Raw genomic sequence first — 27,353 nt, 5'->3', positions numbered from 1 at the left:
GCCTCCACCAGGGCATCGACTGGGCTGTGGGTAAGGGTGATAGGTATAGGCCCAAGCGCCCTCTGGAACCGATCTGGGTCCATTAGGCGCCTGGGGCGGAACCACCTGGTCGGCTCCGCCGCCCAGCGGCGGGGGATGGCATGACGGAAAACTAGCCTCAGGAGGTAATGGTCTGACCATGACAGAGGGGTGATGGACGGAGAACCCCCTCCCAGATCATCCAACCACTGTCCAGACAGAAACACCAGGTCAAGAGTGTGACCCCCCTCATGAGTCGGCATGACTAGACGCCAAAGGCGCACGGAACGCTGCTTTCGAACTGCTAGGTTGGCAGAAGCTGGGACGAGTAACAGGCGCTCACTCTGCTATGAAATGATGGTAGCACTTACTAATTATGGATTACTTTACCTTGGCATGTCTTGCAAATCTCCACATATCACATAACATTAGTATTAGGTATAATACTAATCTGCATGTAGCTTTAAAAAGCTCTGTAGATTTGTTAGTTGAGAATGCAATAAAGCTTCCAAGAAAGTCCTTTTTACCACCCTCACTGTAATATAGCCAGGTGCAATGACCCAGATGTTTCATTCAACCTCAGTAGTATTCTAGACATTAACCTCTTTGTTTCCCTGATTGCAGTACTAGCAAAAATCTAAGCACTGGTGAAGGGTAATGGCAGCAATTATGTCATTGCCCCTAAAATCCCACTGGATTTTATAATTTCAGAGGAAAGACTTTTTTAATGTGTTTCCTAATCCTGCATATTTCACCACAAAATGGTAGAAACATGACAAATGAGTGATTTCAATCCTAATTACATCCAGACTGCCTATGCCAATACCTGAAGTAAAATCTACTTTAAGGGTGTGTCTGTGATACATTTCTGTTAATTTACTTTAAGGGTAACTCCCACTGGTATTGATTAAAAGCTGGGGTCAGAGAAGTATCCTGAACATACTGTGTGTTCTGCTTCTGTGGGCAGAATAAGAGAGTGGTATCAAAAGTGGCTACAGATTGCTGATTTCTGGTTTTGACATCGCGGCAATGCAGATGCAGGAAGATGGGTCTCCGTCTTTTGCATTCAATTTCGCCTCTACAGGGCGACTTTTGTCGAATTGTCTGGTGCGGGCTGATAATTCTGTCTCAGCTGCTATTCTGTCCGGATGTAGCCTGTCTAGTCTGGTGACTAGGTGGCGGCCCCAACGTAATTCAGCTGGGCTTTTGCCGGTGGTTGTGCAAGGGGTCGAGTGGTGGGCCAGAAGGAATTGAGCCAATCGTTGGTGCCAATTTCTGGCAATGATGCGTCGTAAGGTGTCCTTGGTTGCCCGGACCATGACTTCAGCCAGGCCGTTAGTGGATGGCCGGAAGGGAGCCCAGGTGATATGTTTAATCAAGTTGGCCCTGGTGAAATTCTGGAAGTCAGCAGAAGTGAATTGAGGTCCATTGTCTGAAACTATAATATTGGGGAGGCCGTGCGTGGCGAAGAGCCCCCTAAGCACTTGTACTGTGCTGGCTGTAGTCAGGCTTCTAACTGGGATGACCTCCAGCCACCTGGAATAGCTGTCCACTATGATAAGGAACAGTTGCTCCTGGAAGGGTCCAGCAAAGTCTATGTGGATCCTTGACCAGGGTTTGTGGGCTGACTCCCACTTGTGTAGGGGTGCGTGTGGTGGCCCTGGTCTGGATTGTTGGCATGGCTGGCATCCGGCAACATGCTCCTCTATGTGTTTATCCAACCCCGGCCACCAAAGGTAGCTGCGAGCTAAGGCCTTCATTTTTACCACCCCTGGGTGTCCCTCATGCAGGGCTAAGAGGGCTCTTTGCCTGTGTTTTTCAGGGATGACAACTCGGCTTCCCCATAAGATGCATCCATGGTGGGTGGATAATTCATTTCTCCTATTAAAGTAGGCCTGGAATTCAGGCCCTGGGCTATGGCCCTGCCAGCCAGAGGTTACCCAACCCAGTACCCTGCTGAGGAGCCTGTCTGTGGTTGTTGCAGAAGCTATGTCCTTTACTTGCAGGGGGCAATCTGGCACTTCTTCAATGGCCAAGATCTGTCCCCCTGGGGTTGGGTCTGGATCAATATCTGCTAAAGGCAGTCTACTCAGCCCATCAGCATGACACGTCTTTGCCGGGCTTGTACAGTAATTTGAACGTATATGCTGATAGAAATGTGGACCAGCGCAGAACCCTAGGGGACAGACTTTGGGGGGTTTGTTTGTCCACGGTGAAAAGTCCCAACAAGGGCTTGTGATCTGTAAAGATCGTAAATTCTCTGCCATATAGGTAATCGTGGAATTTTTTTAACCCCTGCAACAATGGCTAACGCTTCTTTATCTATTTGGGCATAATTCATCTCTGCTTTTGTTAATGTCCGTGAGTAATATGCTATTGGGTTCTGTAACCCTCCCAACTCCAGATGGCTCAGCACGGTGCCCACCCCATAAGGGGATGCATCGCATGCGATACAAATTGGTTTATGCTCATTATAGTGGGTGATGGTAGATTTGCTGGATAGCAGCTCTTTTAGGTTCCTGAAACAGTTTTCATGGAGTGTGGTCCATTCCCATGGGGCATTTTTATCTAGTAATCTATGTAAGGGTTCTGCTCTTGCAGCTTTCTGGGGAAGGAAGGTATGGTAAAAATTTAAGAGCCCCAAGAAGGCTTGAAGCTCTGCTTTATTTTTTGGAGTAGGGGCTCTTTTAATAGCCCTCACCTTGGACTCTGTTGGATGAATGCCCTGTGCATCTATCCTGTAGCCCAGGAATTCTGTGGATGTTACCCCAATTGAACATTTTTCCCTTTTTAATTTTAACCCAGCAGTACGAAATCTGCTAAGTACTGTTTGTAGTCTTTCTGCTAGTGTCTCTTCATCTTCCCCCGCTATTAGGATGTTGTCGAAGTAAGGACACACTCCCGGAATGCCTTTCAAAGTTCGCTCCATGACTTCCTGGAAAATCCCAGGCGCGGCAGAAATGCCAAACTGCAGCCTGTGAACTTTGAAAGCCCCACGGTGTGTTTGCGCGTCTGCCGTCTCCCTGGTAACAGGGAGCTGCAAGTAAGTATGCGCGAGATCTAGCTTGCAGAAGATGGTGCCGGACTGAATGGCAGAGAGAACATGCTTCACCGAAGGAACAGGGTAAGCATGTGGGTTGACAGCGCGGTTGAAGGTGGCTTTATAGTCAGCGCATATGCACACGTCCCCGTTAGGTTTCACGGGGGTGACTATAGGGGTTTCCCGGGTCCCTCCTTCCACAGGTTCTAGCACCCCTAGTTTTAATAAGCGCTCCAGTTCGTCCTCGATTTTTTGTTTGAGGGCGAAGGGAACTCTTCTGGCCTTAATTCTAACGGGGAGGATGTCAGGTTTAAATTTCAGGGAGATTGGGGGCCCCATGTACTTCCCTAGGGAACCATCGAATACGTCTCCAAATTGTTTGCAGACGGATTTGAGGCTTTTGGCCTGGGTAAGGTGGACTCCTCCTAATCAAATACCCAAGGCCTCGAACCAGTTTAGTCCCACTAAGCTGGCCCCCTTTCCTTGGGTGACTACTACTTCTTTAGGGGAATTTGCTGTTTTCTAAGGCCACAGATTGAGTTATAGGTCTCCATAAAAATTATGGAGACCGAGGAGCCGGAATCCACCTCCATTTCACAGGGAATTCCCTGTAAATGGACTTTGATTCTAATTTTGGGCCTTAACAACTGATGGACATTTAATCGGTTATCAGGTGTTCCTCTCCAGTTAGTAGTCTGAACTGAGGGCCAGGGGGGCTCTGTGCATGGGGTGTAGGGGTTTGTCGTACCTGGTAGGGCTGAATCCAGGTGATAGACGTTCCCTCGGTTTCAGCTGCGACAGACGGTGCGGATGTGCCCGGTTTTGCCGCACTCGTGGCATTTGGCATTCCTGAACTTGCAGGATGCCCGTGGGTGGGCTGCTCCACAGCTGGAGCATCTCTGACTATTATTCGGCGTACGGGGGTTTTGGTAGGCCAACGCCAGTGGTTTGTTTAGAGGTCTTGCGGCACCTGGCTGTGACAGAGGTTTCTTGTAGCTCTGTTGGATTACATCGATTCCGATGTCGGAGTCTGTTATTTCTTCTTTGTTGTTGGCTGAGTTGGAGAGATGAATTGATCCGTGGGGTCTGTTGGAGCGCTGGTCTAGGTTTTCCTCATGAGTCATTTCGTATGCCCGGATCTCACTGACGACCTCGGCGAGACTCATGGTTGGTATGGCGACTATTTTCCTTTGGAGCTGTTTGTCGATGAGTCCTAGGACAATCTGGTCCTGGATCCTGTCTTCTAAGTCCGGGAAATGGCACCAGCAAGCGGCATGTCTGACAGCAGTAACGAAGTCTGTTGCAGCTTCCCCTGGCCGCTGAGTCTGCTGGGCGAACCGCAGTTGCCAGTAAAGCTCTGAACGAACTGGTATAAAATGCTTGTTCAATAGGTCAGTCAGGACCGCATAAGGGACGGTGTTGACTGGGTCCAAGTTGCAGAGGCCAGCGGCATCGTAGACGGCAGGTCCGCTGAGGCATAGTAACGCTGCAGCCTTCGAGCGGTCTTCCATAATTTTGTTGAATAGAAGGTACCCTTCTACCTGCCCGAAGTGTGGTTCCCATCGCTCGGGATATTTGATGTCGAATTCTCTTATTTGTCCCAAAGATGTCATGCTGTCCTGGTGCCTGCTGCTTCACAGGTCTTGTGGGGCTATTTTCCCCAGTGACTTCAGCTCAGTGACTGTCAGCTTGTGACTTCGCTCCGTATTTGGCTCCGAGAAGCAGTACCACCTTCGTCGCCAGATGTATTGTTCGGCGGGTTCCCGGTTAGAAAAAGGACAGCAGGCTTGAGTGAGATCAGCTGTTTATTCGTCTCCTCAGGAACAACTTAGCGCGTTTCAAACCCCCTTATATAGTCCCGCTGGCGGACTCCTGGCCAATCTGTTTGGGGATTCTCCCGCTGCTTCCGCTCGACCAATCCCGGCTGACCGCGTGTGGAGCTGTCAGGTCGCAGTTGTTATCGGTAGCTGTCAGTGGTAGCCGCGTGTGGAGCTGTCAGCAGGAGCCGCGTGTGGAGCTGTCAGCTGTCAAAGAACTGTCAAACTTGCGAACTTATGTTTATAACTATTAAAAACCCCTTAACAACATACAGAAACTGCCACAGAAAATAAGCCTAGGATAAATTTGTAATGAAAAGTTGCATGCCACTCCCGCCATCATCACCTTTTTTCTTCTCAGGAGGCCTTTCATAGCACTGGAAAAGATGGGAATAATTTCTGGCTTTCTACAGCAGACTCAGAAGATGATTAAAAAGTCAGAAGACTCTCAAGTTTTTCTTTTGCAATTCATGGTAGAAGAAACTCCTGTTTTGGAACGAGTCTTGACTTATTGAATTGACAATGACTAAGAAGACATTTTTCTTTCATCTCTTTGGGGGATGCACTCCAAGATGGTAACGTGAGTTTTTTTTTAAAAAAAACTGCACTAATGTCTTAAGTTAGTAAATCAAGGAACTGTGAATTTGGAGATTCAGAAGATGAGATGAAACTTGTATTTTGTGTTAGTGCTAAACTACCAAAAGAGAGACTATTAAGGGAGTCTGATTTAGTATTACAGGAAGCAATGTAGGTATCAGCCTGAGATACATGTTACTGTTCATTCTCTAATTAATGCTTGTCCACAATCACCTCACTGTGGTAATCTGCCTTGCTTGCTACTTTTATGTTTCAAAGAGCCAAACATTTCCATTAACGTAGGGGCAGCTGATTAAACAAAAGCATCTTTTATTATGTGACTTGAACAAGAGATCACAATGTCACCATCTTACCTGATTTGCTCTATCTACATTATCCCTAAAAGGGAAAAATGCATCAGAGCTTAGTGAGACACCATTTAATTTTCCAATCCAGGCCCTTTTTTCTACTTCAGTAAGCAAACTGGGGACTTCCTCGAAGTGTGCCTTCCACTTCGCAAAATCTTCACCCTGTAAAAATGTATTTTTAATCAACTGCTAGATGGAGGAAATCTCATTCATATAAACATGGCAAATACAGTGACAATGAAATATATTAAGCAGTAAGTCAAGTTGTCATCTTTGGTGATTAGATGTGCCACTGCCTTACAGGAGGATTCTTAAAAACTTGGCTCTTTCAGGTAGATCACTCTGTTGAGTCCTTAAGAATGAGTTGCTATTCCATAAGCCATGCCAGGTACCCCCATGCCTTCTTTGGAAGAGAATATATTTGGAATATATGTACACTCTAGGAAGCACAATATTCTTGAGGACTCTGCACCAGGCCCCTGAGGCTAGTAAGGAAGGGAGGGATGTGGTAGTACGTACTAATGGGGAAAGATAATGTTGATCAAAAGCCTTTGGAATATCCATGAGTTTCCCAAATATTTTTCAAGAGTCCCACAAATATGGCTCTCAGAATAATTTGCATCTGCTATAGTTAAATTAGATTTCATATAAATAGGTACCTTTATTGGTCTAAGGCTAATCCGGGCAGAATGTTTTTGCCCTCAATCATTAGTGATGGTTCTACAAAAGGGTTCCCTTCTCAAAGGAAGTTTAACTAGTTTAAGTAATTGGTACAGGTAGTCCTTGAGTCATAACAGTTACCCAGCAGCACATAAAGGGTGCTTCAGTGCTGCCCAGGCTGGAACCAAAGGAGGCCTACAGGGATGTGGTAGATCTTCTTACAGATGATTCCATCCATGTGCAAAAATGAGCATATGTAAGAACGCGAGATCTGAGGAAAAAAAGCAGCTTTGCCAGCATCTGAGAAAAAGTTGCCCATTGTATGGCCCAGACTGTTCAAAAGATAAGTGAGTGATTGGTAATAGGGGGTTGTGGAGGCCTTGAGATGCTGGAAGCAGGTGGTCCTGTTCCTGCACTAGGCCTCCTATGGTCTTTGTTACCCCGAGGAACCCCATGTACACTTAATTACCCATGCATTCGATTAACCTTTGAATTGGAGAGGGATGAGGCTCGTTTATTTAATGTGATTCAGTTAATGTTACGACCTTACTGGGCAGGCTCCATTACGATTGTATCTCAATGTTCTCAATCGGCTTCTGGTTTGCGCACACGGCACTGGCGGATGTGCCGGGAGAAGCTCTCCCCTGCCGTCCGGTCTTACTTCATCAGAGGGCCCTGCAAAGGGTTAAGTCGCCCTGGAGGGGCAACCACCGTGAGAAGGCTATCTCTCTGCAATCGCGGAAGGGCGGCAGCCCTCCATTTGATCCGTAGTTACTCCTCTGGCCCAAAGAAGAAGAGATCGGCCACTAAGTCATTCCCTGCCAAAAGCCAAATCACTAGCAAGCACAACGAAGCAATCTTTGGGTGAGACCTTACCCTTCTTACTTCCTTAATTACTTTCCTGTGGGACTTTCTTGAAAATCTCTTCCCCCCTTCTTGAAAATTTGGCAACTGCTTACTTGGGGATTTACAACCTTAAAGCCTCAAAAGAAATTAAATGACTAATCTAAATAACTAAGCAACTCTATCTGTACCTCTGAAATTTTTGGGCCACTAAAAAAATTTTATTGTCTATTTTTATGGGGACCTACTATCCTATTTACTACTAAAATGAATTAATTGGATAAAAGACATATTATATTACTCTGCAAAAGGATTGTACCTGCTATTGAGGACATCTTGTGCCGAAACCTGGTATAGCAAGTAAACCTTTTTTTTACTCTGAGACCTGGCTTTAACGGATTTGTCCTTGACACTATATTTAAAGATAAAAATTGGGAACATCTGGCACTGAAAACAACCTTTAGGAATAGTGGAGGTAGACATTGATTGACTTTTATTAAAATAGCCTCCACTAAAGGCCTATCTGTAAAATATTAAAGAAATGGAAGATTATATCCTACCACTTGACTATAAACTCATACTTGATACAATTTTGGCAAAGACTGCAGAAATAAAAGCCAGACATAAAGACAAATTTGATAGCACAAACTCACCAAATGAGACTCTTACTTCAATTGATGAATTGACAATCCAAAAACAAACAGAGAATGAGGAATTTGACAAGAAAACAGGGGATTTTAAAGTACAAGTACAATCTACTGAGAGCCTTGAAGCCCAAACTTTGATTTCAACTATAAAACCTACATTCCAACAAGGAACAGAAGCTGAAGAAAGCAATACTAAGATGGAGGATGCCAAAGGCCTTCAAATACAGTACACCAAGACTTCAACCAAACAAACAATAATTACAACACCAAATATGACCTCTTACGTAAGCCAGATGGATTGAAAAGAAGAAAAAGATCAGAGTGAACCAAGAACAACTGCACTATGCCAAACATAGGGATTGGATTTACTGGAACAAAAATTTAATGACTACAAAGGGGTCACTCTCTATGATAAATTGATAACTGGATGGTCTCCCTGGATTCAAACAACATGTTTAGGAAAAAAGGGAGACATATTTGAGAAGCTAAAGGCAATGATATGGAAGCCTGCCTGGCACAAAAAGCTAGAATTAGATTAAATGAATTTTTCTTCTTTTTCTGTTGTAAGTGTTAGGACTTGCAATAATAAAGCTTATTTTTTTCTCTCAATTGTTATAAGATATAAACTGAGTCTATATTTAGGATCTAGATCTTTAAGGGAATGAAAATTAGCTACAAATAATAAAACATACTTTCTTAACTATAGATGAATTGTAAGGATGACAAATAGTGCATGTATGTATTTCAGATATGATAATTACTATATAATGAAATAGATTAGCTATCAGAACATAACTTTGAATTATATTATAGAATTTGCAATGATATAATAAAAGATATTATTTTAAAAAATAGATGAACTACTAAAATGTTAAATAGAATATATTTGTTGTAATGACAGAGCTAAAAAAATTTCTTAATGGGCTAAGGCACGGGTCGGCAACCCACGGCTCTTTGAGCCGTCTCCTGCGGCTCCCAGCCGCCCGGTGCGCGCGCACCTCTTCGAACGGGCAGTGGTGCGCGCGCACCTCTCGAAATGGAGTGTGGCACTGCCCGTTTGGAGAGGTGCACGCGCACCTCTCCGAACGGGCGGAGGTGCGCGCGCACCTCCCCAAACTTTTGGAGAGGTGCGGGCGTACCTCCGCGCGAACGGGCAGCAGCTCCACTTCTTGGGAAAGCTGCCGCGGCCCATCTGCAAAGCTGGGCCAAATTTGGATGGGTCCCGCCCTACATGCGAGGCTCCCCAAGTTAATTCAGAAAGGAGTGGATCTGTGTTAGAGGCGCACGGAGTTTGTCCACCCCTCCGAAGCTCTCGTGTTTCTTGCGCGAGGTAATCGCCCAGAGAAGCCGCTTCGGGTTACAACACAGCGAAAGGTAACAAGATGATCCGCATGTAAGCAAACTCACCAGGGGACCCTTGTTGCCCCCCCCGGCTTTCCGTCCCCTCCACCCCGAAACCCTTAATTGCAAGACGCCTTCCCATTGACCGAGGTCTCCTCTTCTTTCCTCTGCCTTCCTCTGCCTCCTCCTCCCTTGTACACCTACTATCCACTTTTATGCTTCCTTAGACCCTCCCGCCCCTGCCCCGACGGTTCCCTTCCAGCGGCCGCAGACTCTCGCCTTCGGGGTGCGCGCGAAAGCCGCTGATCTTTAGGTGAAGGGCAAGCTAAGGGCAGGGCGGCAGCATCTCGGTCCTAAATGGGAATGTGCAGAGCTCGCGCGCACATGCTCACTGGGACCTCGTGAGGACTTCGGAGGGCACGTTTCTCAAAGGGAAAGCGAATCGCGCCTTTGCCGGCTGCGGACTTTCACGTCCGAGAGTGGCGGCGGCGGCTGCCTTTTAGCGCCGGCAGGCTCGTTCCTTCGCTCGAGCGCCGGCGGAGTCGGGGAGCTCGGCGGCGCCTACGCTCAATAGCAAACTGTGGCGGTGCCACTCTCCATTTGGAGAGGTGCGCGCGCACCACTGCCCTTTCGAAGAGGGAGAAGCGGGATACTGGTTGGGTGGGGGAGCGGCAAAAGCGGGGGGGGGGGGAGAGAGAGAGAAACGGCTCCGCCTTTGGTTCCCCGTCCTAAAGCACAGGGGCGCTAGAGAAAGTTTGGAGTTGGGTAAGGAAGCGCAAAATTGAGGAAGGAAAGCGGGGCAGTGGGCGAACCGGGAGCATTGGGGGGGTGGAGGGGAGCGATTACTGTCTCGCTACTAAAACGAGGGCCGGCCACTCCGCTGGGGCGAGCGTGCCTGTCCTGCTCCCTTTCTCTTCCAAGCAGCGCTGCTCAGCGGAGATGGCAAGAGGGCAAGAGCCTCTGTGGGCAGGGAGGGAGGAGCGGCGAGAAAGGGACGTTTGGGGTCTCTCGCCAAGGGGTGTAAGCCGAGGAACCCCGAAAATCTTTGAGTAGAAAAGGAGGAGCTTTGGCAGGGAGGGAAGTGAGGTTGGAAAAGCAGGCCGGGCGAAGGTAGGGAGCGGAGACGGCAGCTTTGCAGACGGGCCGTCGCGCAACCGGGAACCGGTTCCATCACTCATTTAAAAAATGGCAACCGCACGCGCCCGCAAGAAAAAAACTTTTTTGCGCATGCGCGTGCATGGACGCACGCACGCAGCTTCCACTTTTTTTTATGTGTGATGGAACCGGTTCCCAGTGGCTCTTTTCCTTTTTCGGGTTGCCGACCCCTGGGCTAAGGGGAATCTTTAAAAGATACACATTGATTTTATACTTAACTTTTAGACCTTTAAAGGAAAGGAAACTTATTTATTAGAATTGATTTATTTTACAGAATTTGGAAGGATACAACAAAAGATATTTTCTCAATAATTAGTGAACTATTAAGATGTTAAATAGAATAAATTTGTATAACATAAGAATGTACTGAAATGAACAATATATTATTTTAGACAGGATAATTACTATATAATGAAATGGGGAAATGTGGGCTATCCGAAAATTAAGTTATATACATATATATATACATATATATATATATATATATATATATAAAGGTAAAGGTAAAGGTTCCCCCGCACATGCGTGCTAGTCGTTTCCGACTCTAGGGGCCGGTGCTCATCTCCGTTTCAAAGCCGAAGAGCCAGCGTTTGTCCGAGGACGTCTCCGTGGTCATGTGGCCGGCATGACTAGACGCCAAAGGCGCACGGAACGCTGTTACCTTCCCACCGTAGTGGTCCCTATTTTTCTACTTGCATTTTTACGTGCTTTCGAACTGCTAGGTTGGCAGAAGCTGGGACGAGTAACAGGCGCTCACTCTGTTACGCGGCACTCGGGATTCGACCCGCCAAACTGCCGACCTTCTGATCGACAAGCTCAGCGTCCTAACCCACTGAGCCACCGCGTCCCTTACATATATATATATATATATATATATATATATATATATATATATATATATATATATGTTTCAAATGTTAACTATTTAGATTACCTTGCTAGGCCCCAAACATGGGGAAAATCTTTATTTCCTGTTTTCAGCCTATCTTGAAGGCCATCGAACAGGCTGTAGTCACACTGGACAATTCATATATTTGTGTAAATTACTAACAAAGAATTAAAGGGAAACTGAGATGCATTTCTGACTCTTTAGTCTTCATCAGTCAGCTATACCCTTCATGCCCCACCGGCAGTTGGAAGGAAAGGAACAGACAGACCACGCATTGCTCCTGAAAGCAGCAGGAGGAATACTCCGGCCTGATGATGACGGATGGGATTTCGTCGAAACGTCGCCACAACTTTCTGAAGATGAAAGGAACGCGGGAAGAAACCCGAGACTCTAGACCTACATATATATATATATATATATATATATATATATATATATATATATATATATATATATATATATATATATATATATATATATATATATATATATATATATATATATGTTTCAAATGTTAACTATTTAGATTACCTTGCTAGGCCCCAAACATGGGGCAAATCTTTATTTCCTGTTTTCAGCCTATCTTGAAGGCTATCAAACAGGCAGTAGTCACACCGGACAATTCATATATTTGTGTAAATTACTAACAAAGAATTAAAGGGAAACTGAGATGCATTTCTGACTCCTTAGTCGTCATCAGTCAGCTATACCCTTCTGAGATTCGAACCTGGGCTGATTGCATACAAGGCAGTGTTATTTGCCTCTAAGCCACAAGGTCCCTCTCGCTCTGTTAGCTTTTTTTCTGCAAGGGAAGATATGTTTCAAATGTTAACTATTTAGATTACCTTGCTAGGCCCCAAACATGGGGCAAATCTTTATTTCCTGTTTTCAGCCTATCTTGAAGGCTATCAAACAGGCAGTAGTCACACCGGACAATTCATATATTTGTGTAAATTACTAACAAAGAATTAAAGGGAAACTGAGATGCATTTCTGACTCCTTAGTCGTCATCAGTCAGCTATACCCTTCTGAGATTCGAACCTGGGCTGATTGCATACAAGGCAGTGTTATTTGCCTCTAAGCCACAAGGTCCCTCTCGCTCTGTTAGCTTTTTTTCTGCAAGGGAAGATATGTTTCAAATGTTAACTATTTAGATTACCTTGCTAGGCCCCAAACATGGGGAAAATCTTTATTTCCTGTTTTCAGCCTATCTTGAAGGCTATCAAACAGGCAGTAGTCACACCGGACAATTCATATATTTGTGTAAATTACTAACAAAGAATTAAAGGGAAACTGAGATGCATTTCTGACTCCTTAGTCGTCATCAGTCAGCTATACCCTTCTGAGATTCGAACCTGGGCTGATTGCATACAAGGCAGTGTTATTTGCCTCTAAGCCACAAGGTCCCTCTCGCTCTGTTAGCTTTTTTTCTGCAAGGGAAGATATGTTTCAAATGTTAACTATTTAGATTACCTTGCTAGGCCCCAAACATGGGGAAAATCTTTATTTCCTGTTTTCAGCCTATCTTGAAGGCTATCAAACAGGCAGTAGTCACACCGGACAATTCATATATTTGTGTAAATTACTAACAAAGAATTAAAGGGAAACTGAGATGCATTTCTGACTCCTTAGTCGTCATCAGTCAGCTATACCTTTCTGAGATTCGAACCTGGGCTGATTGCATACAAGGCAGTGTTATTTGCCTCTAAGCCACAAGGTCCCTCTCGCTCTGTTAGCTTTTTTTTATATATATATTTACACACACACACACACATATATATATATATGTGTGTGTGTGTGTGTGTGTGTGTGTGTGTGTGTGTGTAAATTACTAACAAAGAATTAAAGGGAAACTGAGATGCATTTCTGACTCTTTAGTCTTCATCAGTCAGCTATACCCTTCTGAGATTCGAACCTGGGCTGATTGCATATTAGGCAATGTTATTTGCCTCTAAGCCACAAGGTCTCTCTCGCTTTGTTAGCTTTCTGCAAGGGAAGATATGTTTCAAATGTTAACTATTTAGATTACCTTGCTAGGCCCCAAACATGGGGAAAATCTTTATTTCCTGTTTTCAGCCTATCTTGAAGGCCATCGAACAGGCTGTAGTCACACTGGACAATTCATATATTTGTGTAAATTACTAACAAAGAATTAAAGGAAAACTGAGATGCATTTCTGACTCTTTAGTCTTCATCAGTCAGCTATACCCTTCTGAGATTCGAACCTGGGCTGATTGCATATTAGGCAGTGTTATTTGCCTCTAAGCCACAAGGTCTCTCTCGCTTTGTTAGCTTTCTGCAAGGGAAGATATGTTTCAAATGTTAACTATTTAGATTACCTTGCTAGGCCCCAAACATGGGGAAAATCTTTATTTCCTGTTTTCAGCCTATCTTGAAGGCCATCGAACAGGCTGTAGTCACACTGGACAGTTCATATATTTTTGTAAATAGTTAACATTTGAAACATATCTTCCCTTGCAGAAAAAAAGCTAACAGAGCGAGAGGGACCTTGTGGCTTAGAGGCAAATAACACTGCCTTGTATGCAATCAGCCCAGGTTCGAATCTCAGAAGGGTATAGCTGACTGATGACGACTAAGGAGTCAGAAATGCATCTCAGTTTCCCTTTAATTCTTTGTTAGTAATTTACACAAATATATGAATTGTCCGGTGTGACTACTGCCTGTTTGATAGCCTTCAAGATAGGCTGAAAACAGGAAATAAAGATTTGCCCCATGTTTGGGGCCTAGCAAGGTAATCTAAATAGTTAACATTTGAAACATATATATATATATATATATATATATATATATATATATATATATATATATATATATATATATATATATATATGTAGGTCTAGAGTCTCGGGTTTCTTCCCGCGTTCCTTTCATCTTCAGAAAGTTGTGGCGACGTTTCGACGAAATCCCATCCGTCATCATCAGGCCGGAGTATTCCTCCTGCTGCTTTCAGGAGCAATGCGTGGTCTGTCTGTTCCTTTCCTTCCAACTGCCGGTGGGGCAGTTGGAAGGAAAGGAACAGACAGACCACGCATTGCTCCTGAAAGCAGCAGGAGGAATACTCCGGCCTGATGATGACGGATGGGATTTCGTCGAAACGTCGCCACAACTTTCTGAAGATGAAAGGAACGCGGGAAGAAACCCGAGACTCTAGACCTACACATACAGACACCCGCGAGAATCTACGAAAACATATATATATATAATTATAGGGTAGTTCGGATTATCTTATTCCAATCAGGTAAAACGTAGAAACAGGACATGTATATGTGAAAATATAATGAAAATTATTCTAATTGATTGTGTTATAATTAGAAATGTATTAATTTGATTTGACTATGCTATCATAACTAATGAAGCAGTAGGCGTGAGCTTAAATGGACTCCAGAAAATGGTAGAGGACAGGAAGGCCTGGAGGAACGTTGTCCATGGGGTCACGATGGGTCGGACACGACTTTGCAGCTAACAACAACAACAATCATAACTAAGGGAATTGTAGAAGGAATTCTTATTGATGTAACTTGACCTATCTACAAATGACTTTGTTATTTACTATTGTTTACTTTTAACTACCCAACCACCGTATTGCTTCATAAATACTTGGATGTAAAACTAAAAAATCAATAAAACTTGTATTAAAAAAAACAAATGTTCTCAATCTAAAAACAGACACATTTTTATGCAGTCCAGACAAAATCTCAGGGATTAGCAACATCAAAAGCCTTTATGGACTGATATGGAAAAGCTATGAAACTGGTGGTCCTAATATTATTCTCTTCTAATAATCCTTCCAAGGGTATGTTAAATAAACAGAAACATGAACATTTTTTTTCAGGAAGATATGACAAATGTTATCAAAGTTACCCATCACTTCTGGAATTTAGCTGCTATGAAGGACCAGAACCAGCACAAAATAATGACCTTGTGTTCTATTCTAGACTCTTCCCCAAAATGCAGAATAATAGCCAAGTGTCCCAAACCTTTGAAAAAACAGACTAACTTCAACAATACACATTCCAATATGATCCTAATCTAGCACAACCATTAGGGATGAGAGATCCCTAAGCTCGTTTTGGATATGCATACTATATTTTTTAATAAAGCAAGGATAAATTTCAATGGTTGAAACGCTTTGTTTTGAATCATAGTTCATTAGGAACAAATGATAATGATATGGATCAGCGTTTTTCAAATTTGACAACTCTGATGAGTGGACTTCAACTCCCAGAATTGGAGCTGAGCTCCTCACGATTCTGGCTGGAAAATTCTGGGTTGAAGTCCACATATGATTTTAGAGTTGTTTCCAGTGATGTGCCTGATTGCTTTACCTCACCAATGGTCCCAGTAACATATTGATCAATAGCATTGGAGATCTCTGCTCTTTTTACTCCAGTTTTGAACTTCATGGAAAGCACTTGTGGGTGATGTCTGAGCCACCAGAATTCTGCCTTGTCTCCAGCCAGGCGGGTACAGTGGATACGGGATTGCTGCCCTGCCCCAATTCCAATCACCTAAAACACATGAAACAATATAATTAAAAGGCATATGAAAAATTTTGTATATACTTTGTTATGTCAGTATCACTAAAGGCCATAACAGTAGAATCATATTTTGTTTTCCTTACAGCATTACTAGTAAACAGAGTTTTATTATTTCAAATCACAGGATTTCAAGTTAATAGTACACACTATAAACTTAGGACCTTCTCACTACTCAACTTTTGTTGCTCAGTCCTTTTATTTGAAAAATTATCTTATTTCCAGTAAGCTACATTTCTCCTCCAGTGACTGCACCAGTAGCAGCAGCAGCCTCTGCTTACTCAGCAGAAAATAATTATTCAGTTGTCTCACTCTGCAATCCTCTCTCAGGCCTTTTAGAATAAATACTACATACCACTTAAAGCAGGGGTGTCAAACTCGCCACGTCATGTCACATGACGTGTCGTAATGTATCGCAACTTTTTCCCCATTGCCGGAGCTGGGGTGGGCGTGGTTTCAGCATGATGCATCCGCCCCGCAGGCCAACAGTTTGACACCCCTGACTTAAAGGGAACATTTTTTAGGGAGCTCCTGCCTGAGCTTCTCCACTGATGTCACATTAACTGACTCTCTGAAAACTGACTGCCTTTTACTTGTTCTATAGGCACTGCAGGATATTCAGCAAGAAGCAATCAATTATTCACAATGCAAAAAAAAGTCGCAGGATTCACCTCTTGCAATGAAAAGGAAATCCAGGGATATCTTTTCACCCCATACCTAATCCCTTAGACCAGAGCTTGCCAACCTTTCTAGGTTGGCAGCCCCAAGGGAAAGGGAGAAGAAGGGAAATGTGTGCACTCCCCCTACGTGCGCACATGCAAAACAGGTGTGCGCATGGCAGGGGTGCTAGCATTTGCGTGGAGGCACAAGTGGGCCACATGTACTGGTGGGGCTAGCACCTCTGCACATGCGCAAACAGGTCGCTAGCACTAATATGCATGTGAAAATGGGCCACTAGCGCCCCTGCACATGCGCAAATAGAGCTGCTAGCCATTCCTGCAGCCTGGTGGCCAAAAGGCCATGGACCGATATCAGGTCATAGATTGGGGACCCCTGCCTTAAGACTACAAACTGCTCAGATTATTGTTCCTTCTCCTTGTTGAACTCTGCTGCAAAATTTCCTTGTTTTGTTATATATATCAAGCTACAAACCCTACTGCCTTTAGGACTGCAGCCTGCTTCTAACTTGCCAAAAGATGGGGAAGGAAGGGAAGAAGCTGCTGAAGAATTGTGTTGGCGAAACTAAAGTCTGTTCTCATAACAATTACTAGAAGATTATTGGACAACATCACCTGTACTGTCAGAGAGGGGGTGGGAGAAATTTCGTTCTTTAAATTAATTGCTTCCCACCATTTCCTTAGAGCTAGCTTCCCTTTGACCCTATCCATTTGATTCTGCTCAATAAAAGTAATCATTATAAGTTTGCAATGGCTCTGATGTTTTGCTTGGTTGGGCCTTACAGCCGGGGGTTCACAATATATTTAGTTCAATGCACTTTCAGCCCTATCTGTAATTTGTAAGAACAGTGATTAAAGAGGGTGTTGCAATAAAGATTAAAGAATACTCAGCAATGATTATAACAATACAGATAAAATACAACTTGGAAGTTTGTTTCCTTGGGAGGAACAATAGTAGTTACTTCTATTTCAAGCTTCTGTGGTCTTTAATTGAACCAGGAATAATGGTAGAGTTTAATGGGAATGGCTAATTATTTAATCATATTATGAAAACAAAATTATTTTCAAATTCAATTGGAGATAGAAATAAGCAAAAGCTTTGTGAATCCTTCAAGAGTAACTTTCTACAACTCAAGGTAAAACAAGAGTGACATTTTAGAAATCTTTGTAAACTCAGGATTAAGTAATGGAGAGAGCACTGAGGAATATAGTGCTAATGTGATTACAGCCTATTCTATTGCAATAGAAATATTATAAGACAACATGTGGAATTTAGAGTACACTTCATATAGTGACCATTCAAAGTTATAATGGCACTGAAAAATGTTTCTTATGACAGTTTTCCACTTACGACCGTTGCAGCATTCCCATAATCACATGATCAAAATTCAGATGCTTTGCAACTGGCTCGTATTTGATAGTTAAAATGTCCCAGGGTCATGTGATCACCTTTTGTAACCTTCTGACAAGTAAAGTCAATGGGGAATCCAGATTCACTTAACCATGTTACCAACTTAACAACTACATTATTCACTTAACAACTGTAGCAAGATATGTCATAAAATGGGCCAAAATTCACTTAACAACTATTTTGCTTAGTAATAAAAATTTTGAGCTTAATTATGGTCATAAGCCGAGGACTACTCATAAAAGCATTAGAAGGATGCCCAAATTATATTCAATTAGAAACCTAGCAGTTCGAAAGCACATAAAAATGCAAGTAGAAAAATAGGGACCACTACGGTGGGAAGGTCACAGCGTTCCATGCACCTTTGGCGTCTAGTCATGCCGGCCACATGACCCCAGAGACATCCTTGGACAAGCGCTAGCTCTTCGGCTTTTGAAACGGAGATGAGCACCGGCCCCTAGAGTCGGAAACAACTAGCATGCATGTGCGGGGGAACCTTTACCTTTACCTTTAAGCCAAAGGTACATATTTATACCATTCAAAAGAATCCATTTAAACTGAGAGTTGCAAAAATACAGACCTCAGAAACTGATATAAATTTAGAACCATCTGAGATACACAAACATATGAAATTGTTTAGAATTCCCGGAATCACTATTCATTAAGTTAAGCATTTAAGGATCTCAGAACTATGAATTCTAGAACAAACCGGCTCATTGCAAGACAATGATAAAGCAAAATGAAGATGCTATAATGTATCAGGGACTACTATGCTGCAAGGACACCAAATCTGAAGGCTGAACTTTATTGGAAACAATACACATTTAGATGGATGGGCTAGAAAATATATGAAGGAACACTATACTTAATGAGCCCACTAAGTGGAAAGACAGAGAGAAATAAACAATAGAAGAGATATAACAGTAGAAGAGATGTGGTTATGTGAATGTTTTAAAGATTTTTTAAAAAACCTCTTCAAATATACAAGCCACATGTGCACTTGTCCCAAGTCCACCTACTTCACATTTTTGAAGAGACAGAGGTGTATATATATGTTTCCATCCCTGTTTTAAAGGCCTAAACTATATCAAAAACTGAAATAAAATACAAATCAAACTCTGAATTGAAAAAGCTTTAAGATACTTAGTCCTATCCCTTGGTGACCTCATTTGTCATATACCTCCTGTAGTTCTTGCAGGTTTGACCCATTCCTCTTTAAGAAGCCAAATCTATGTCTGCTTTTAGGCATACCATCCACTATTACTAAACACATAACAATCTTTTTAAGCTGTAGTCATTTTGTGGATATATTTGTGCTCATTAACCATCATCACTCTTCAATTCTATAGTCTAGCAGGCAAATATCTGCCTATGCATGAAACTATTAAAACATTGTTAATCTAGGTCAGGGGTTCCCAACCAGGGGTGCTCGCACCCCCTGGGGGTGTGAGACAATATTCCAGGGGGTGTGAAAACCTGGGTTTTCAAAATTATAGTGTATATGCATAATTTGTTGCCATTATTTCAAACTTTTGTAAGGGGTGCGAGAATATATCAGAAGCATTCTAGGGGTGCACAATATAGAAAAGGTTGGGAGCCGCTAATCGACAAGAAATTAGTTCAAGTCTCAATATATATGTGCATAACCCAAATATACTAATCAAATATATGAGTGTCTAAAATGACTGGAGATCTGTCATTTCAAATTGAAAGTGTTTATCAGCAAAAGATCTTAGTCTGTTTTGGATGATTCCCTTAGTACTGTGGTGGCGCAACTATGGCATGTGTGCCACAGGCGGCACGCACAGCCCTCTCTCTGCGCTCGCGCTCCATCGCCCCAGTCCTAGGCCTTCAGCTAGGTTTGATAAAACCTTTTTGCTTTAGACCTCTGCCGCCGTGTGCAAAAAAAAGGTTCAATCAATCAATCAATTTCAATTTCTCGCAGGGGAAAAAAAGGTTTCACAAAGTTGGAATTGACTGATTGAACATTATTTTTAGTCCCACACAGCGGTGGAGGAAGTGACACGTTGGAGCTGGAAAGAAGGTACCACGTGGGGGTGGGGGGAGTGGTGGGAACAGGGCACTCTGTGCGAGGGATGGGGAGGGTGTCTGTGCATGGGGTGGAGAAGCAATGCAGTGGCGCTATCATGGTGGTAGACCAGTTGCTTCCCTCCCCGCCAGACACTGCCTCGCCTTCCTTGCCCTGTGGCAATGGCACCTCTGCCCTGCCCCCTGCCCACCATCCCACCTGCCAGAGACCCCCTGGATCTCTCCCAACCCAGCCTGGCCCCCACAGGCGTCCCTCCCCACGAGCAACATCGAGGTGGCCACACCCACTCAGTCTGCTGTGACCATCACAGCCATGCCCATCCAATGGGCCATGCCCACCCAATGGGCTACGCCCATCTGGCACCCAACGATACATAAGTGGGTTTGGGGTTGCAGTTTGGGCACTCGGTCTCTAAAAGGTTCGCCATCATTGCCTTAGTACATTTTCATTAAGTACTACATAAGGCAAAGGGCAGCAACTACTCTCATGCCAATAAACTGAATTGGCAATACATTCCAATTCAGATGTATACTACCTAACCCGTCCAGCTCAGCTTTTGAATAACCCTTTGAGAGCACAAACAAATCATAGGATTCAGTGAATTGAAGTTTTTGATTGAGGAAAAATATGCATGTTTTTAACAAGTTTGAAAAACTATTAGAATAAAAATAATTTTATTTTTAACTCTAATAAAATATAGAGTTGTGCTTACATAACACTATGTGCTAAAATAGAACGAACATATGTGTTATTTGTCAGCTAGTGCTTCTTTTATTTTAATTTGCCTGGAGTCTACCTTTTGCCAAATCACAGCTGCAAATTCCCTTATTGTAGTGTTATTTCTACAAAGACCCAAAGAGGCTCCTGCACAGAGTACATTAAGGTGAAGAAATGAAAATGCTTGAATAAGCACATGTTTTTTAAAAGTTAAGTTTTATTAAACCTCATGAAGAACATGAGCTTGGTGTGACAAAGAAGCTACATGGCCTCTTTAAAAATAAATAAAAATAGTAAGATGCCACTTGATGCCTTTATTTGAAAGAAGATCCCATCATACAGCCCTGCCATTTATATAAAGTAAACATGCAAAGGACCAAACTTTATAGTTATGAAAGCTTGCTTTTCTATTTCCTTTAAAAATATTTGGAGTCCTTCAACTTTCCTTTAATAGAATCGGGCTATTTATCCCATTCAGCCCAACCTATTAAATTATCTAAATTACTCTAAATTAAGCAACCCTGACAGATGACTGTTTTCTGCTGATTGAATACACCTTCTGTATTCAATCAGAATCACCACCTTTCAGAGTAGTTGGCTCCGTGGTCAAACTCCTCATATTGTTAAGAAATATTTCCTTTCAATCAAGATCTGCTCTCCTACAAACTGGACTCAATACTCAAGCTGGGGTTAATCAAGCAAAATAAACTGAACTGATTACATTCTATACACTGCACTTCTGTTAATGCACTTTAAAAATGCATGTGTTCTTTTTCAGATATGTACACTATTATAATTCAATATGCAATCAGCTAGTGTTTTAAGATCCTTTTCACAAATATGATTGTCAAGCACAATATTCCACATTACTTACCAATACTTAATATTTTTCTCTAATTTGAAAGGAATGCTTTTTGAGTATGAATATGATTTTCAAGCCAACTATGTATCTTCTTGATTGACATCCACTCAATTCACTGCTCAATTAGCTTGCTAAAAGAACTGCAGGTTCTTGTCAATTATTTTTGCTGATAAACATACAGTAGACCCACTATTTATTAAATAAGTTTTCTTATTAAAAATATAGATACGATTCTAATCCAAATCTTATTCTTGTTCCATCTTTGCTGTCTAGTAGTAATTACTGTGTTCAAGGGGCTTGTACATCAATAACTCTTACATAATCTGACACAGAATCTTCCTAGATAATGTCAGAAGTCGGTAGTTCCTCAGATCCCCCTTTCCCCTGCATTGCAATATGGAACTTCAGCCTTTCTTAAGAATAATTTTATTTTCATTTCAATAAATGAAGCAAGCCAATTATTTCTCAATTATTGCAATACATTCATGAAATCACCAAGAAAGGCTTAACTTCACATAATCTTCCATGATGTACACAACTGCATTTTCTAAACAGAAAGGGCCATCTACCAGCTTTAACTTTGACAGATAAAAATAAACTTCTTTCATTTGCCTAAATTTCCCAGGATCTCTATATAAAGATGGTGAGAAAACTAAGATTAATGAGTGTAGCAAGAATTCTGATTTGAGCTACTGAAAGCCCAGAAGTCCACAACATCAGAATGTACAGACTGGGTAGGGTCACCAATGACTGTACTTTTACACAATATTTAACTTAAGTTCGAAAGCACGTAAAAATGCAAGTAGAAAAATAGGGACCACTCCGGTGGGAAGGTAACAGCGTTCCGTGCGCCTTTGGCGTCTAGTCATGCCGGCCACATGACCACGGAGATGTCCTCGGACAAGTGCTGGCTCTTCAGCTTTGAAACGGAGATGAGCACCGGCCCCTAGAGTTGGAAACGACTAGCACGCATGTGCGGGGGAACCTTTACCTTTTATGTGAAAAAATGTTTATATCAGATCTGAAAATCTGATGTTGGTGAGATGTTGTTGAACAATCAACAACTTATAGAGCATGCTAGTTAGAACCTGCATGGATTACATTTTGTTAAATTAAATTATGAGCTTTGATAGAATTTTTAAATGCCCTTATCACTGCTTGATATCATAGCACTCTTCATATTCTTGAAAGACCATCTCACACAACAAGATGAAAACTCTTATTGTCCAGGATGATAATTTATATGTTAGAAACATTAGGAACAATTTTATAACAGTAAGATCTGTTTTGACAGCAATCAGTTTTAAAATTGAACAGTAAATCAGGAAGAACAATGAAACACTCTCCTCTAAATGTTCCCATGTACATACCTGCCCATTCTTGGCATAGCAAACAGAATTAGACTGAGTATATTTAACAGCAATAGTGGCAACAATGAGATCTCTGATAGCTGAATCAGGCAACTGAAACAAAGAAGAGATTATTACAAAGGCATTTTGGGTCTCTAAAGGGAAATGAAAACACCACCTTGCTACCGATAGTTCTCGACTTACAATTAGTCAGTTAAAAACTTTTCAAAGTTACAATGGCCTTGGAAAGATGATTTATTAAGGCCATGAAGCACTTCTAGCCATGAAAAAAATTTGTTCCCCCCATCCGCATCCCGGAACTGCATTTCAGGTGCTTAGCAACCAACTCCCATTTACAACTAGTTGCCATGCCAAGCACCCCATGATCATGTGATCACCTAATCTTCTCTGCCAGCTTTCTCAGAAAATCAAAAGGAAGTAGGAGGAAAGGTTGCCAAGTGGAGGGGAGCTGAAATTCTTTGGCAGGTGGCAGAAATAGCTAAAATCCTTCAGCAGGCAGCTTTCATTCTGTCCATTTAATGACCAGAAGATCACTTAACAACTGGGAGCACCAGGATTGCAGTCATTAAGGAAGCAGTCACATGAATATCTTGCTTAATGACTGTTTCACAACCAGTATTCTGGTCCCAATTGTGGTTGTAAATCAAAAACTGTCAAAATCAGGAATTCTTGAAGAAGTAACATGCTGACCTGGTTTCTGGAATTCTTTCCAACTCCTTAATAATAGCTCTTCTCTGGTCACAGGAAGGGGAAGGAAGTTTAAAATGGAAGACTCAGCACTATTATGAATATCAGCAACATTCTAAGTCACCTAGGATTACACTAATTTTTCTTTTCCCATTTTTTTTGTCTTCAGTCCCAGCTGGACCCACACCATTTTCAAATTTAACCTTTTTTTTGTTGGTTTCTCTGCACACCAAATGAGGTCCCATTCTGTTTATTTTTCAGAGAGTTATCCTGCTGATGGATAGATCAGTTAGTTATTCTGCTAATAGGCAATTAATTAGGGGCTGTTCTGACCCCTAACTTTGAACTGTATCATTCATCAGCATGCCCAAATTATATTATTCCAAATACACAAAGTTGGATGGTTGAATTACAATAAAAATGTTTTTTAATGGAAGGGAATTTCTTAAAATATCAGTTATGAATTCCAGTTTAAAAAGCTTACCAATATCTCTTTGTTTGATGTCTATCACACAAATCATCCAGGTCATGGTTGTCCCAAAGGTATTTTTTCTAAAAGACAACTGGACTTTCTTGGTTTTTTCCTTGAAAACATTTCGCTTCTCATCCAAGAAAGGTTCTTCAGAACTGATGAGAAGCAAAATATTTTCAAGGGAAAACCCAAGAAAGTCCAATTGCCTTTTGGAAAAGCACCACTGGGGCTTTTTATTTGTTATATGTTTCAGCAACACAGTTTTCATCTCCTGCATAACCACACTATTTCCTAATATTCATTGTCTGCATGCCATGTATTTTAGTCACATAGAGCAGCAAAGGTGTGATCAAGTGATTCTGTTGAATGCTACCTGGATTTAAACATCTGATGTAGCTCCACAAGTGACTAGACCCTCTGTTTGCAGATAATCCCAGTTCAAACCTGGTGTCTCAAATCATGGCTACCAAAGAAATCCTAAAAAAATATTTTGATTAAAATTTGCCAGTATTGAGCAGGAAGGTTGCTTCCTAGCCATAATCAGTGTTAAAGGTTTTGCTGTTCTTTGAGCCATCTTGCCTTACCCAGCCAACCCAAAGTTGCTGTTATTGCAACTGGACCTTGATCACCAGAGAAGGCAAAATTTGAGACTCAAAAGGGGCAAAAATAAGGAGTGTTGACTTTTAGAAGTTGTTTTAGACATCTAGTTTGTGTCAGAAAGAGTAAACTGTTTCACAAATCATTCTCATAGCTAATGGTCTGTGTCAATGGCAGAGAAGATTCTCCACCTATGATCAATAGTAGGAAATCATTAGGATAGTTTTTGACTATTATAAAGCAAGAAGAAAGTGTCCCAAAACAGCAGCATAAAGACTAAACCAAACTTACCATAAACCCTTTCCCCTTTCCTAATCCAGATTAATAAAGCAGAAAATCCGAAACTTTTTTTCAGTAACTACTTCTTGAACCTGCCACATCTGTAGTAGCAACAGATTTGTCAGTGTGTGTTCTAGAGCAGACATGTCAAACAAAACGGCCCAGGGGCCGGATCCAGCCCGCGAAGTGGTTTCATGTGGCCCGCGAAGCCATCCTGGAAACAGTGAGGGAACGGCCCCCACTGCCTTAGCCCTGGCCCAGAGACCCTCCTTCTGCCAGAGACCCTCAGATCTGTCCCACTCCTGCCCAGGCCCCCATAGGCACCCTTGATGTGTATGATGTAGAGCTGGCCACGCCCACCAAGTAGGCCATATGCACTCTAGCCACACCCACCCAGTAGGCCACGCCTACCCTGGCCATACCCACCCAGCCCCTTGAGGGCAACTGCAATGCTGATGCGGCCCTCAATGAAATTGACTTTGACACCCCTGTTCTAGAGAGATATTAGAGCAAATTCTGCTAGCTACATTCTTCTGGGGGTGGTTCTTTAAAGAAAAAAACTCCCTCTCTTGTAATTGAAATCCAGTTCAAACATGAATTGAATTTCTATCTAATATTTCCAATCTTCTGTTCTTCTCCATGCTTTCTGTCTATACAGAACTTGCACAAATGGAGCAATTTTCACCATCTGGTTCATAAGCAATCTTACCCAGGGTTTTCAAAAGTGATTGTTAACAGCCCTGTTGATAGAGATCCTTTTAACAGTAGAAACAATAGGACTAAGCATTACTATTGGAACTAATCCCATTTTCATTCAAGATGACATACCAATTAAATATCTAACTTGCAGATAGCCTTGATGTCAAAACATGCTTTTTCCTACTTACATTTTTATTTTTAGTAACAATGTTTTTGAATAGTGATTGATCAATCACACCGTCATTCCTCTTCTGCATTAAATGCAATCCAAAGAGAGTACGGATTTCATTTTGCTCTGGTTCAAAAGTTGGATCCATCTAAAATCAGAAAAAGATTTCACATCCTTGACTCATTATTTGGTATCATTATTTATTTACCATTATTTACCATATATGTGTGTGTGTGTGTGTGTATGTATATGTATATGTACCGTATTTTCCGGCGTATAAGACGACTGGGCGTATAAGACGACCCCCGACTTTTGAGAAGATTTTCATGGGTTAAAAAGTCGTCTTATATGCTGGAAACCTTATACCATTTCAGATAAATGACTGTCCAGTCTCTTCTTAAAAACTTCCAGTGCTGGAGCATTCACCACTTCTGGAGGCAGGTTGTTCCACTGGTTAATTGTCCTCACTGTCAGGAAGTTTCTCCTTAGTTCCAGGTTGCTTCTCTCTTTGGTTAGTTTCCATCCGTTGCTTCTTCTCCAGCCTTGTGGTGCTTTGGAAAATAGCTTGACTCCCTCTTCCTTGGGGCAGCCCCTGAGATATTGGAACATGGCTATGTGGACTTCAACTCCCAGAATTCCTGGCTGGCTCAGAAATTCTGGGAGTTGAAGTCCACGATCCATAAAAGAACCAAGGTTGCCTACCCCTTGACTAGACATACCCAATTCCAGCAACTGTTCTTTGTATGTTTTATCCTCTGGCTAAATCCGGCTGCAACACAAGCCTGATTCAGCCCCGTCTGATGCAGATGGTGCAAAGCCACCCTTTTAAAGCCCAAAGGGGCTTTTCCTTCCACCCACCCTTTGGAATACACACAAGAGCTGCGTTCACACGATGCGCTCTTCCAGGCCAGACTCTGCAAACGGCACGCCAGAAACCGCAACCACCGTGGGAACTCCGAGTCCCTGCCTTTCGGCAGCCTGCACGGCCGAGCACGATTCAGCTTTGAGAGTGCATTTGCAGATGGAGCAGCCGCCGCATCTGGAGCCAAGCCCCGCCTGGGAGGCGGTCGGCCAGGCGGGCGCGGAAGACGCGCTGGAGAGCTGGGCTTGGGGCAGCCATGCCGGGGCCGGCTGGCGAGGGCCGCTGCGTGGTCTGCGGGCGAGAGGGGCACCAGGCCGCCAAGTACCGCTGTCCGGGCTGCCAAGAGAGATAGTGGGTAGCAGGGTGCGCTCTGCTTATGCTCAAGATGCCGCTTGGGCGAGAGGGAGGGGCTTCCTGCCGCTCCCGGGGTCTGGCGATTGCAAGGGGGAGGGGAAGGAGCTTAGAGGCTCTTGGGGGTGGGAAGGAAGGGTCATGTTGGAGGGGGGACTGGACTAAGGAGGCTTGAAGTTGCTTTGCAAGAATGGGGGGGCTCGATTCATTTATGTACCTATATTTTCCGGCTTATAAGACGAC

At 42.8% G+C, this 27,353-nt stretch overlaps 1 protein-coding gene across 1 annotated transcript in view; it reads right to left on the bottom strand.

Moving 5' to 3' along the window:
- ATIC (5-aminoimidazole-4-carboxamide ribonucleotide formyltransferase/IMP cyclohydrolase) overlaps positions 1-27,353 on the bottom strand; it is a 67,948-nt gene that overhangs the window by 6,045 nt on the left and 34,550 nt on the right. Inside the window, exons 12-15 of the mRNA XM_081332996.1 lie at positions 25,917-26,045; positions 22,995-23,087; positions 15,701-15,883; positions 5,826-5,981 (exon numbers count right to left, since the gene is read on the bottom strand). Of these exons, the coding sequence (XP_081189122.1) occupies positions 5,826-5,981; positions 15,701-15,883; positions 22,995-23,087; positions 25,917-26,045 (561 nt within the window). The remainder of the gene's footprint in view (positions 1-5,825; positions 5,982-15,700; positions 15,884-22,994; positions 23,088-25,916; positions 26,046-27,353) is intronic.

Source organism: Vipera berus (assembly GCF_964194415.1).
Source record: "Vipera berus genome assembly, chromosome: 1".
Lineage (NCBI taxonomy): Eukaryota > Metazoa > Chordata > Lepidosauria > Squamata > Viperidae > Vipera > Vipera berus.
The sequence above is the reverse complement of the archived record's forward strand: the minus strand, read 5'-3'. Positions and strand labels throughout refer to the sequence as shown.